Source organism: Eutrigla gurnardus (genome assembly GCF_963514095.1).
Source record: "Eutrigla gurnardus genome assembly, chromosome: 14".
NCBI lineage: Eukaryota > Metazoa > Chordata > Actinopteri > Perciformes > Triglidae > Eutrigla > Eutrigla gurnardus.
Genome location: NC_139937.1, coordinates 4,302,905 through 4,316,040, shown reverse-complemented (window position 1 = coordinate 4,316,040; position 13,136 = coordinate 4,302,905). Strand labels below are relative to the sequence as shown.

Here is a 13,136-nt window from a genome sequence, read left to right as displayed (position 1 = left end):
GAGACAGACAGGTACCCAGTCTATCACAGGTAGACATGTAGAGACAGACAGGTAACCAGTCTATCACAGGGCTGACATGTAGAGACAGACAGGTAACCAGTCTATCACAGGGCCGACATGTAGAGACAGACAGGTAACCAGTCTATCACAGGGCTGACATATAGAGACAGACAGGTACCCAGTCTATCACAGGTAGACATGTAGAGACAGACAGGTAACCAGTCTATCACAGGGCTGACATGTAGAGACAGACAGGTAACCAGTCTATCACAGGGCTGACACGTAGAGACAGACAGGTACCCAGTCTATCACAGGTAGACATGTAGAGACAGACAGGTAACCAGTCTATCACAGGGCTGACATGTAGAGACAGACAGGTAACCAGTCTATCACAGGGCCGACATGTAGAGACAGACAGGTAACCAGTCTATCACAGGGCTGACATATAGAGACAGACAGGTACCCAGTCTATCACAGGTAGACATGTAGAGACAGACAGGTAACCAGTCTATCACAGGGCTGACATGTAGAGACAGACAGGTAACCAGTCTATCACAGGGCTGACATGTAGACAGACAGGTCGCCAGTCTATCACAGGGCTGACACGTAGAGACAGACAGGTACCCAGTCTATCACAGGTAGACATGTAGAGACAGACAGGTAACCAGTCTATCACAGGGCTGACATGTAGAGACAGACAGGTCGCCAGTCTATCACAGGGCTGACATGTAGAGACAGACAGGTCGCCAGTCTATCACAGGGCTGACATGTAGAGACAGACAGGTCGCCAGTCTATCACAGGGCTGACACGTAGAGACAGACAGGTAACCAGTCTATCAGAGGGCCGACATGTAGAGACAGACAGGTAACCAGTCTATCAGAGGGCCGACATGTAGAGACAGACAGGTAACCAGTCTATCAGAGGGCCGACATGTAGAGACAGACAGGTAACCAGTCTATCAGAGGGCCGACATGTAGAGACAGACAGGTAACCAGTCTATCACAGGGCCGACAAGAGACAGACAGGTAACCAGTCTATCACAGGGCCGACATGTAGAGACAGACAGGTAACCAGTCTATCACAGGGCCGACATGTAGAGACAGACAGGTACCCAGTCTGCAGGGCTGACATGTAGAGACAGACAGGTAACCAGTCTATCACAGGGCCGACATGTAGAGACAGACAGGTAACCAGTAGAGACATGTTGGCAACCATTCACACCTACGGGACATTTAGAGTCATCAGTGAAGCCGGAGAGCCTGGAGGACACCAACGCTCACACGGGGAGAACATGTAAACTCTAGGAGGAACCCAAACCCGGAATTGAACCCGGGACCATGAAATAACTTAAATGCCCTGATGGAAGATTAGATAAGTCTTCAGTTTTGCTTGAAGCTGTGTGCTAACCCATTGGTATTCATAGCAAACAGTACTACTGTTTGTCAGTGGCGGCGCCAGAGTATTTTTTCTGGTTCAACTACGGTCGGGCTAACTCATACGGCTCAAATCAATGCCAGAATTTCAATGTGAATATATAACAACACCCAGTGGCGCTGCCAGACGGAATCCTGTACGCACTGTGAGGACTTTTTTTGAAGGTGAAAAAAAAATTGATGGTGCTGAACCGGGGCTGGATTGGAAGATTCAGCGGGCTAGATATTTAAATTATGCAAATCAGCGGGTGACACCAAACAACGTCTGCCCAAGCAAGTCAGAGCTTTTCTTTCTCTCACACAGTGACCTGGAGAGACGCAGCCGCATTTGAGAGGATGATCGCGCGTGTGTGCGCAATTGCGCAGCGTGTGTTGGCCCCTCTCCACTACACAATACAGCTCGGCTCTGATCACTGTGGGCCGAGGCGATGCATGTCTCTCTCCCGGGAGAGTTATCATACCGTACTGTGCGTGTGTGTCCAAGCGTGTGTGCGTGCGTGGAGTGCTCACAAGCGTGCGCTTGTGTTTAGGGCGGGGATGGAGGGCACAAAAAAATATTTGCACCTGGCCTATCACCATGATATACGCTACTGATTTCACTGATACTGAAAACATTAGATTTTGTCTTAAAAAAGTATTTTTCCATTTGTTGTTGTATTTGCCGTTTCTGTGCGTACATTGAAATTGAATCCTGGCGGCGCCGCTGACAACACCCTCCCGCAGCTATAAACACGCACACAGTGAGAGAGAGAGACAGACAGCGAAACGTGAGTAGTTACGTTAACAGCCGGGACCCGAGTGGTCATCTTCCCCTGCAGGTGTCAACGGTGCGTCCGTAGTTTGTTAATGAACCCAGATCAGTGACAGTTGTCATCGCAGCTGCCTGAATGCCGTACGACGTGACGTGGTGGTGCTGTTGGACTCCGCACTTTTCTTGGTTATTTTGTTGTTGTTTTTTTCTTGATGGTTTTATGGTAGGGCTAACACAATTCTTGATGGGGCTATAGCCCAACCAAGCCCCCCCCTGGCGCCGCCACTGCTGTTGTGTGTGTGTGTGTGTGTGTGTGTGTGTGTGTGTGTGTGTGTGTGTGTGTGTGTGTGTGTGTGTGTGTGTGTGTGTGTGTGTGTGTGGAGCCAACAGTCTTTCGTATTGAGCAAAACGATAGCAGGCATTGCACTTTTAAGTGGTCCAATCAAATGGAGCAGATTCGATTATTAATAGATCATTATTAATATCAATGAAATGATTTACAGGTCCAAATCCCGGGAGAACGAGCAGGAGGAGGTGAGACCTGTGCTCAGGTAGAAAGAGGAGACCTTTGTCCAGGTCGAGGTCCGTGGAGGAAAAAAACTGTGTGGCCATCATGCTGAGTGAGAAGGCCTGGGAGGAACGGTGGATTATAGATTTGGGGCCAATGATAATCATTTCTGGTTTATTACGGTATAGTTTGAGGAAGTTGTGGTTCATCCAGGTGTCAGTGAGGCAGGCTGTGAGAGAATGGCAGGAGTGATGGTTTTTGTGGAGATGTAAAGCTTTCATTTTGAAAACCCCCACCGGAAGTCCTGTACCACTGCAGCTTCGGTTTGTTTTCAGTCCCTCTTCGGCTGAGCAGCGTGTGTGTGTGTGTGCTCGTCCGGGCTGACGGAGACTGCTGGTCCTGTGCTGCCGTGGTGCAGAGCGAGCAGCGCCGGGACTACGCTCCGCCTCCGCCCGCAGCCACGGACGCGGGCCGGGGATGGCGTCTCTCGGCGCCGGGCAGCATGTCATCCGAAAGCGGGGAGCAGGCAGGAGCGCCGCGGTGGAGAGGTGGAACCTGCTCACGGTGTGCAGGTGGGAATTCCTCACTCATCTTTCCTCTTCGATGCACGAGCTGCTTGTTTATTAATCATTTCTGAGCCTGCGTTTGTTTTGAGGTTAGCTATAGCAGCAGGGCTGCCGCGTCCATCCGTGTTTAAAAACACTCATATGCACACACATGAAGAAAGTCATTCAGTGTCTGATCTGGAAGAGATGCATTCAAGTATTATTGGAAAAATAGATTCAAATGTCTGCTGGTTGATCTCAGGGTAAATGCTTGTATCATGTATGTTTTGTAGGCTACGTTACATGCGTCTCTATTCATTCATTCAAACACGCACAAATACGCCTTCACGGCCCCAGCAGCAGCACAATCACTGGTGTTGGATTAAGCCCAGCTTTTCTTTTTAGAATAATACTCGGGTCATTAGTCCAAATTCCTTCATCACAACCCCACCCCGTTATAAATGTTGGATTAAAATATTTGTTTCTTTATGTTTTTCCCACATTTAAAACAAATACAAATAACAAAATAAAGATATTGATTCCAGAAAACAATGCAGAAAGTCTGTTTTTATAGACTATAGAGTAAATATTCCAGTTAATATATGAATGAATTCCTCAATGCATTCATGAATGATCTGTTCACGGCTGACGGATGCTGTGGTGTGCACGCTTGCCTGTTTCCCTCCCTCTGTCAGTTGAAGCAAAGAGGCTCTGAGGATTGACTATGGTCCTCAGAGTTGCTGGCAAATGTCAGTTACTGACTGACGGCCTCCGTGGTGCATTCGAGACAGTAGAGCAGGAAAGGTCAGAGGAACAAAGGGAAGATTCATACTTTTATTTTATTTTTGGCACCAAGAAAGTGCTCCGAAAACCAAGGTGTCTGTAATCATTTTTAGGATTCAGGGCATCATGACTGGCTCACCTTCCTCCACCAACTTCACTTTAAACACAGGGAGATGAATTAGAGGCAGGTGTTCCTTTCTGCCTCCGCAGCAGCCATCAACTTGCTGACTGGCACAAGCGGAGGAGGGAGAAGGCTGAGAGAAGTGACAGCAGATTGGCAAAAGCAATGAACCAAATATCAAATAGTGGAGTTATAGACTGTCTGAACAACAAAAAGAGGATGATTTAACATCTTGAAAACATTTCCATATTTTGGTTCCTCTTAGGGAGCTGGAATGTTGTTGACCTCATCCTCTTCCACGCTGAGACTGAATCTCATGGAGCTGAAATTATACAGATAAGTTGACTGACATGTTGATGAATCATTTCAGTCATTTTTTAAAACAAAAATATATAAAAATATTCACTGGTTCCAGCCTTGTGCATCACTTTAGCCTGCTTCAGTATTTGGTATCTTGGGAAACTTGTGGCTCTTCTCCATGATTTAAAGTTCAGCACGGCGGGAGTCTACATGGACCGCTTTCTCAGGGGTTTGAGCTTTAAGAGAAGTGTGGATTGAGTGAGCCTGAGAGGAAAACAGAGACTCTGCTGTAGCTACACGCCTGCCATTAAAAAGATGCCAGTTGTTTTCAAGTCTTGTGTCCTCCAGAGTGGAGGAAATGTTTTTTACAGACTGAAAGCTAAAGGGAAGAGCAGCGGTGCTTTCTAAGAGGTCATGTGACACAACATAACCAGGAACATGTGTAGCATTTATGGGGATCTATTAGTAGAAATCATGACTTCATGATCGCAGACTGGGACCCTAAAGGGACTTCAGTTGATGCAATGAAGAGCTCAATCAGTTTATCGCCACAGCAGAATTTTGTACTTTACTTAATCATGTCAGAATTTCACACAAGTCCAAGATTTTTTAACTGTGCGAACGTTGAAAATAACTGAGAGGATAAGTGTAATATAGTTCTTACGGAGAGGGAAATGGATTCATCCAAACTGCTGTGAAGAGCAGGTTTGCTTTTCAAAGTGTTGGAAAGTCAATGTGCATGATGTGTGATTAAAGCCTGCACTTATTCCTGGAAATAAGATGAAATCTATCTGCTTTTGTGTCCTGTCACGGGGAAGTAGCCTACACACTCTGTGGTCAGCCTGCTGCTAAGCAACGACAGAGATGAAGCCAGATTATTTCTGCTGATGTTGAAGGCTGCACACAATTTGGATTTAAATGATACACACACACTCACACTCACACACTCACACACTCTCACACACACACACACACACACACACACACACTCACACACACACACTCACACACTCACACACTCACACACACACACACACACACACACACACACACACACACACACACACACACACACACACACACACACACCGCAGCCTCGTCCACTAAGGCTCTCCTTCCTGTCTAATTAGTTGAAAGCAGATTAGACGGAGTTGTCCGTGCACATGACTGTTGTTGGGCAGCACTAGTGTTGTTTTTGGCGGCCTGTTTTACTTTTAGTTTTAGTCTAGTCTTTGTCTCAAGCTATCATTTTAGTTTTAATTAGTTTTAGTCATGTCCATCCTATTTTTAGTCTAGTCAAGTTTCAGTCGACTAAAAGTCTGAGCATTTTAGTCTTATTTTAGTCAGAATTGTCCGTGACTAGTCTAGTTTTAGTCAAAGATTATATTTAGCCAAACCCATTTCACAATTCAAACATCCATCCATCCATCCATCCATCCATCCATCCATCCATCCATCCATCCATCCATCCATCCATTGTCTACCGCTTATCCTATATTCAGGGTCACGGGGGGGCTGGAGCTGATCCCAGCTGTCATTGGGTGAAGGCAGGGTACACCCTGGACAGGACGCCAGTCTATCGCAGGGCCAACATGTAGAGACAAACAACCATTCACACTCACATACACACCTACATTCATTAACCTATCCCCATCCTGCATGTCTTTGGACTGTGGGAGGAAGCCGGAGAACCCGGAGAGAACCCACGCTTACACGGGGAGAACATGCAAACTCCACACAGAAGGAACCCGAACCCAAACCGGGAATCGAACCCGGGACCCTCTTGCTACACAATTCAAACAAGGTTATCTTATTATTATATTATTGTTACCTTATACACTCAAGAATACATCTATTCCAGACCAGTGTTGGTCAAGTTACTTCGAAAAAGTAATTAGTTACTGATTACTGATTACTTATCCAAGAAAGTAATCCAGTTACTTTACTGATTACTTATTTTCAAAAGTAATTAGTTACTTTACTAATTACTTTACTTAGTTACTTTTCAAAAATACGCTATACACAACTTGTTTTTATTACTCAATCTTTTTAACTATGCACAATCCAGACACAGAAGACGCTCTGATTTGAATTAACAACATATTATTTTACCAACCAAATATGTTATTACATGACCAGCATTTTCGCGTCTCGTCTAGTTTTCCTCATATAAAGGATAAAGGTTCATTGACGATGATATTTAGTCATAATTTTCATTAACGAAAGCAACACTACCCAGATAAACATTTAATACAGTATAACTGTACTAATATTTATTTTTATACTTATTTGACTCTTTTTCTTTCTCTTATAACTGCAGCTGTATAACTTCCCGAGGGATTACTAAAGTATTCTGATTCTGATTTCCACAGATATTTATGAACAAATACAGATAAATGCGAAGGAGGTCGCAAACTACAAATAGCCTACAGATCGCGTCTAACAGGATGTAACTTTTTATATGACTTCCTGTCAAATCTTCGAAGGCCGATAATAATAACGCGACTAAACGAGACGAAACAACGATATAACATTTCGTCTCGCCTTGTTTTGGTCAACGAAAATGAAGACACATTTTAGCATAGTTTTTATTTTGTAAACCACGTTTAGTCTCGTTTTTATTCGTCTACAATATTGCATTATACATTTAATTATCGTTATCGTCACATGACCAGCATTTTCGTTGCGTCTCGTTTTCCTCACGTGATAAAGGTTCGTTGACGACGATATTTCGTCATAATTTTCGTTAACGAAAGCAACACTAGGCAGCACATGACTGGTTCTGTCTCCGGATATTAATCAAAGTCTCATTTACCTATATGGAGGCCCGGTGTGCTCATTTTCCATGCCTTGTAATTATTGACAGAAATGTGAAAACATAAACGTGTTTGCTTTGTATCAGTTGAGATTTGTCCTTATGTGCAATTGGTGAAATGTGCATTAGCAGGAGTCTGATCTGGTAGACACCTATGAAGCTCCACACTGTGGTGACCATTGATATTTAATGAAGGGCGTGCATCTTTTGTCTTCAGGTTTTCAGTGAAGACTCTGCTGGACCGCTCCTGTTTCGAGACAATAGACGATGCCTCTCCGGACTTCGTTAACTTCGTTTCCATCCTGGAGCACATCCTTAGTCATCGACTCAAAGGTAAAAAACGTAAGCAACCCTCCTCTCATCCCCAAGTTAAGTTCATGATATCTTGTTTCCCTTTTTTGAGATTAGTATGAAAAGATTCTCAGTATCATGCAGCATATGATATGAATACTGTATTACAGACTCAGAGGTTCCATATAAAATACATTACAATACAACTACAGGTCAACACATTAATATACATGCAAGCACCTGTTCCAGTGTTTCCACAGTCCAGATGTGTACCTTGTATCACTCTGTTTAATGTTAGTGAGTGCAGCGATTAGGCTATTTTTTGACTCTAGAAGTCGACACATAAATGTATATAAAATTCCTCAACACAGCATGGAAGGTGGGGACATTACTATTAACCAATAAAGTGCTTGCACTTGTCCATCTTGGCAGCTTAAGGAGGATCCTGAACGCATCATTATATGCTACCTGTAGCTTCATTAGCATTGCTGTGGTATATTTACACCAGAGATGAGCTGTGTAAAGAGGAGTACAGGCTCTGAAGAGACTAACTTTAATGTCATCCGTGCACATATGGAATCTGCAGGCCAGCATATTGGCCTGAGCATAGAGCTATATATATATACAGTATATATTATATATAGATATATTCTTATTATTCTTAACTAGAGTATAAACACTGGCCTGCTAAAGACTAATATTTCAGATCTCCACTTCCAGAAAGTTGGTCCGTTTAGCCACTAAACTAAATTCAAGTCCAATGAGTGCACATTTTATGCCACTTCAGTGTCATTTCTGGGTGAAAAAGCTCAAATACTGTGTTCCTATTCCATTTGCATAACAAGTAGGAAGTTGATTTCTGTGTCTTTATAATTCAGAGCATTGTGAATACATAAACAAGCTCTTAAAACCTCTGTTTCTGTCTCTATTCTCTCAGGACAGACAACTTGGTTTGGCTATGAGACTCCTCGCAGCTTCTGGGATTTCATAAAAGCCGCCTGCAGCAAAGTTCCTCATAATTGCATACGAAGCATCGAGAGCATGGAGAATGTGCGATCATCGAGAGCTAAAGTGAGGATAAAGCTGTCTTGGGATCAGATTTAATTAACAGATGCAGCAGAGAAGGAAATAACATGATCTCCAAAATGTCAGAAAGTTGAATACAACAAGAGCGTGAAAAAAAAACCCTGTTATTCAGCCAAAAATGAAAAGATATTATTAGTATCAGTATCAGTACAGCACTACATTTTCTACTGTGACTCCAAAAGTATCCTGACCTATGGCACACACAAATTGCACAAACAGGCGTTATATTAGATTTGCATTATCCCCTCGGGAACAAAATACAAACGTTAAGAACACTCGTGGACATAAAACATGACTCAGTCTTAGCTGGCGGGGAAGACAACAAACAATTTGAGCTAACAATCTCTCTCTCTCTCTCTCTCTCTCTCTCTCTCTCTCTCTCTCTCTCTCTCTCTCTGTGACCTCCTCTATAAGCTTCCACTAACTGTTGCTTGTTCTGTCTGCAGGGCCGAGCCTGGATCAGAGCGGTGCTGATGGAGAAAAGATTATCAGAATACATCTCATCTGCACTGAGGGACTCCAAAACCATGAGGTCTTAATGTGGTGCTCATCTACTGAACACACTGTTTCTCCCTTCAACACAGTTATGAATGAAATAAAAATCAGCATGTTACACTGTCATTTAGATCTCCTTCCACCTGACCACAAGAAGTCAATCATCACGTCGGTTGGCGGGAGCTGGTGAAGTTGAATTCATGGCATGAATGTGTGCATGTGTTGGTTGTAGAAGGTGTTACGAGGAAGGAGCGGTCATGCTGGGAGAGGAGGCGGGTCTGTTGGCAGACACACTCATCGGACTGAACACCATCGACTTCAGGTGCGAGTCACATTCTGCTCCTTCTTACTGTGAGACTTCCTGTTTCTGCACATTTCTCTGCATGAAGTGCATTTTTTGGTGTCATCAGGAGAGCTGAAAATGAGACTGGACGTCTTCATGGTTTATTGTTTCATAACAAGTTTCACATTTGTTATTGTCACATGCGCAGTAATGACAGCAGCTGTTGGATCTCAGGCTCAGTTCAACGATGCTCATTTGTAAATTTGTAAATAATCTGTAAAATCTATATAAATAGGAGAATCAAAGACATGATTGTGCAAAAGTTAAAATCTAGGCATAAATATAATAAATATGCTATATACTACGCGTATGTATATGTGTAATTTATACTTTCAAACTGGTAAATGAGACTTTGATTGTCTGTCCTGTGTTTTAGCTTCTGTTTGAAAGGAGAGGGCCTCGATGGAAGCTGCCCCGCCGTCATCGACTACACTCCGTACCTGAAGTCCACTCAGAGGTATGTAGAAATAATACCATCGCATAATACATCACCGGGTCACTGTTTTGGTTGACGGGTCACTGCAGTGCTGGATGTGTACTAATATGAGGCCCGTGCTGGTTCCCCGTGCAGTGCAGACAGCATCAGCAGCGACGAGGAGGAGATGAGGACTCTGGGGAGCAGCGGCAGTGAGAGCAGCACCCCCGACAAAACTGCAACCGCCGCCTCCATCTTCACCGAGCAGAGCAACTTGGTCAGCAAGTGCAAACGCTTCGAGCAGAAGTACCGCGTGGCGTTGGAGCAGAAGGTAGTGTGTGTTTAATATTTAATATTACCGTTATTTAGGGATAAACACATGGGACGGAATCATATGCAAATGTGACACCATTAGAGGTTTGAGTTGTGAAACGCCAGGAGGAGGCGTGTCCTGTGAAGATGTGTGTTATAACATGATCAAACACATAATCAGCTTGAAGTTTCTTCTTGATTGACCAACATCCATGACGTTGCTTCCCTCTGTGACATCTGCTGTTGATCAGGATGATGGAGCAGCCACGGTTCTCCTCTTTGGTTATTTCGCGCCATTAGACAAACAAATGGAAAACTGTGTGTGTGTGTGTGTGTGTGTGTGTGTGTTTCAGGGTTACCTGGAAGAGCTGGTGCGTCTACGAGAAGCCCAGCTGTCGGAGGCTGTGACTCATAACAAAGCTCTTCAGCAGAGCCTCGCTGACACACACGTCTCCCACACTCTGGAGAAAGAACAGCTGGAGTACATCGTTCTGGAGCTACAGGACCAACTGTGAGTTCATGCTGCTCTGTGTGTGTGTGTGTGTGTGTGTGTGTGTCAGTGGATGTTAGCTGACGGCGAGGTGGAGAAAACCCCCTTTCTCTATTCGATCACTAATTTATTTGAGACTTTTTTTTTACTGTTTTAAATTAAGAGGATTCGTATGAACATCCCTGGAAATGAAGCTGCAGTCTCATGTGACATGCAGCGTCAGAGTCAGTGACTAGTCTACAGTTTGACTCTACATGTCAGTAAGAGAGTATTTAGATAACAAAGGTATGCAGGTAAAACCGTGGGCTTGTAAGGCAGTTTGCAGCAGGGTTATTATCATAAGCTATAAATAAAATGAAAAGAAAAATAAATAAAAACAATATCTTTTAGCTTAAACTAAACTGAAACGGTAGTGCCTGGTTAAAAAGTAAAAATAACTATAAATAATATCATGTTGTTGTTGTCATGTTTTACGTTGCATCTCATCTGTGCATGCGATAAATAAAGAACCTTGAAATAATAATTAATTAATAATAACAAATGAGACACAAAATTGCTATAGGGGGACTCATTGACGCTACAGACTTATTACAGATCAGTGGTGGGACCTCACTTCAGACGGGGTGTGAGTGGAACTGGACCGGTGCTTTTACGGGGCCACGGTGCGCCTCAAGAGCCGAGCTGAGCCGAGCGCTCCGCTGGTGTAGGACCCACTTCAGACTCATTCCTGATTAATCGGTCGACCACTAATTTCAGTTAGTTTTTCAGCTGTAATATAACACTACAGGGAGAAAAAGATCATCAAACATCATGAATTTCCATCAAGACTTGTGATACTGAACCACAGAAATGACAGGAGATGGCAGAATTGCTTCATATCCCTATTGTTTTTCTCATCCAGTCAAGTCTTGTACAACTAAATTACAACAATATTACTTAAATATTCTAGTAGATCGAATGCCATTTTACCTATTCTGCTCAGGTCTAAAGTTGTAGGTGACTCAACTTGATTCCCAAATCAAAACATTAAACATTATGGCCATTCCTTTCTTACACAGTTCTCCATCAATGTAAAACTAAACTAAACTGAAATTATAAATGATAAAAGTCAGAGTCAACCCTCTCTCTCCCCCCTTTTCTTGTTATTCTGCAGCTGCATTAATAAAGGAAATAAAATGCCCAAAAACACATCTAGACGAACAGAAAAAAGGATTCGGACTAGCGTCCAGTCGAAGCCGTGTTGTTATGCGTGACTCCCCTCCTTTTCCTTTATTTGATCTCTAACTCTGGACGTCTATTGTCTTCAGGACGGTGCTGAAAAACAATGACTTACGGTCCAGACAAGAATTGACAGCCCATCTGACCAATCAGTGGCCGTCTCCTGTGGCCTTGGATGCGAATGCCGTTGCCTTGGACACGCTGCTGTACAGGAAGAGCACAGGACAGTGGGAGGAGTATGTTTAAATATTGATAAATCTCTTATTGTTTAGAAATGAATTTTTCATGCAATCATACAGACATGGAATACAGATATTACTCATGTACCTCGAAGAAAATGGCCTTGAAACAACAAAATATTTACTTTTATAACAGATTCCAAGCAAGCTGATGATGTACTCATCTCAGCATATCATCTGTACTGTTATTGGACATTTTTGAATACAGTATAACCCTAACCCAGAACGGGTTTGATTACTTCAAATATATTGTGGAAAATGCCCTTTATAATTTATGATTTTTTTTTGGTCTAAAACCCTAAGGTATTAAATGAACAATGATCAGCCAGTAAATGTTTACTATTTTGTTCCTTAATACATGATGAGAATGTTAATAATATACATTTTCCCTTCACTGGCTAATTGCTTCAGCCCTGGTTAGGTGTGATCTTTACAGGTCCTCCGTCCTCTCTTTGCAGGAAGAGTTTCCAGAGTCTGGAGCAGCTGTCTGCAGACATGAGTCTCTCCCAGGCGTCTCTGGAGCCGTCACACACACCGAGTCTGGAGGCCAGGCCGACCGCCACACTCTGGCCCCACCAAGGTACGTCCACTTCTGCAAGTAAGCGCCGCTCTCCAGGAGGGTCTCCACTGTTGATGCCAGCATTGATCATGCGTGTTGTCCCTCAGCTAAAGAGGAGACTTCATCTCTGAGAGGTCTGTGTGGCTCCCTGACCTCGGTCGCCAGCTACAAGTCTCTGGCCAGCCTCAAGTCCAGCGAGTGTTTGGCGAGTCCAGCAACAGAGATCAGCAGCCCGGGCTTCACTCCTTCATAATGAACGGAGAGCTGAATACACCGATGTCCACCAGGACCAGACAATCCAGGAACTTTCTAAATGTGTGTGATCGTGATTTGTAGACATTTATGTTCGAGCTTTAACAGATGGAAGTCGGGTTTGCAACTCGGAGAATCTGGTGTGACACGTTCTTTGAATTGTGTCTTATTAACGTACT

At 43.6% G+C, this 13,136-nt stretch overlaps 1 protein-coding gene across 1 annotated transcript; it reads left to right on the top strand.

The window, feature by feature from the left end:
* The first annotated feature begins 3,053 nt into the window (after positions 1–3,053).
* rundc3b (RUN domain containing 3b) lies at positions 3,054–13,023 on the top strand. Its single transcript, XM_084026243.1, has 11 exons — positions 3,054–3,265; positions 7,475–7,590; positions 8,486–8,619; positions 9,081–9,166; positions 9,362–9,451; positions 9,849–9,929; positions 10,044–10,218; positions 10,553–10,710; positions 11,997–12,143; positions 12,605–12,726; positions 12,813–13,023. Exons 1-11 carry the CDS (start codon positions 3,171–3,173, stop codon positions 12,956–12,958), a joined length of 1,350 nt encoding a protein of 449 aa, XP_083882369.1. The 5' UTR covers positions 3,054–3,170; the 3' UTR covers positions 12,959–13,023.
* The last annotated feature ends 113 nt before the right edge of the window (positions 13,024–13,136 follow it).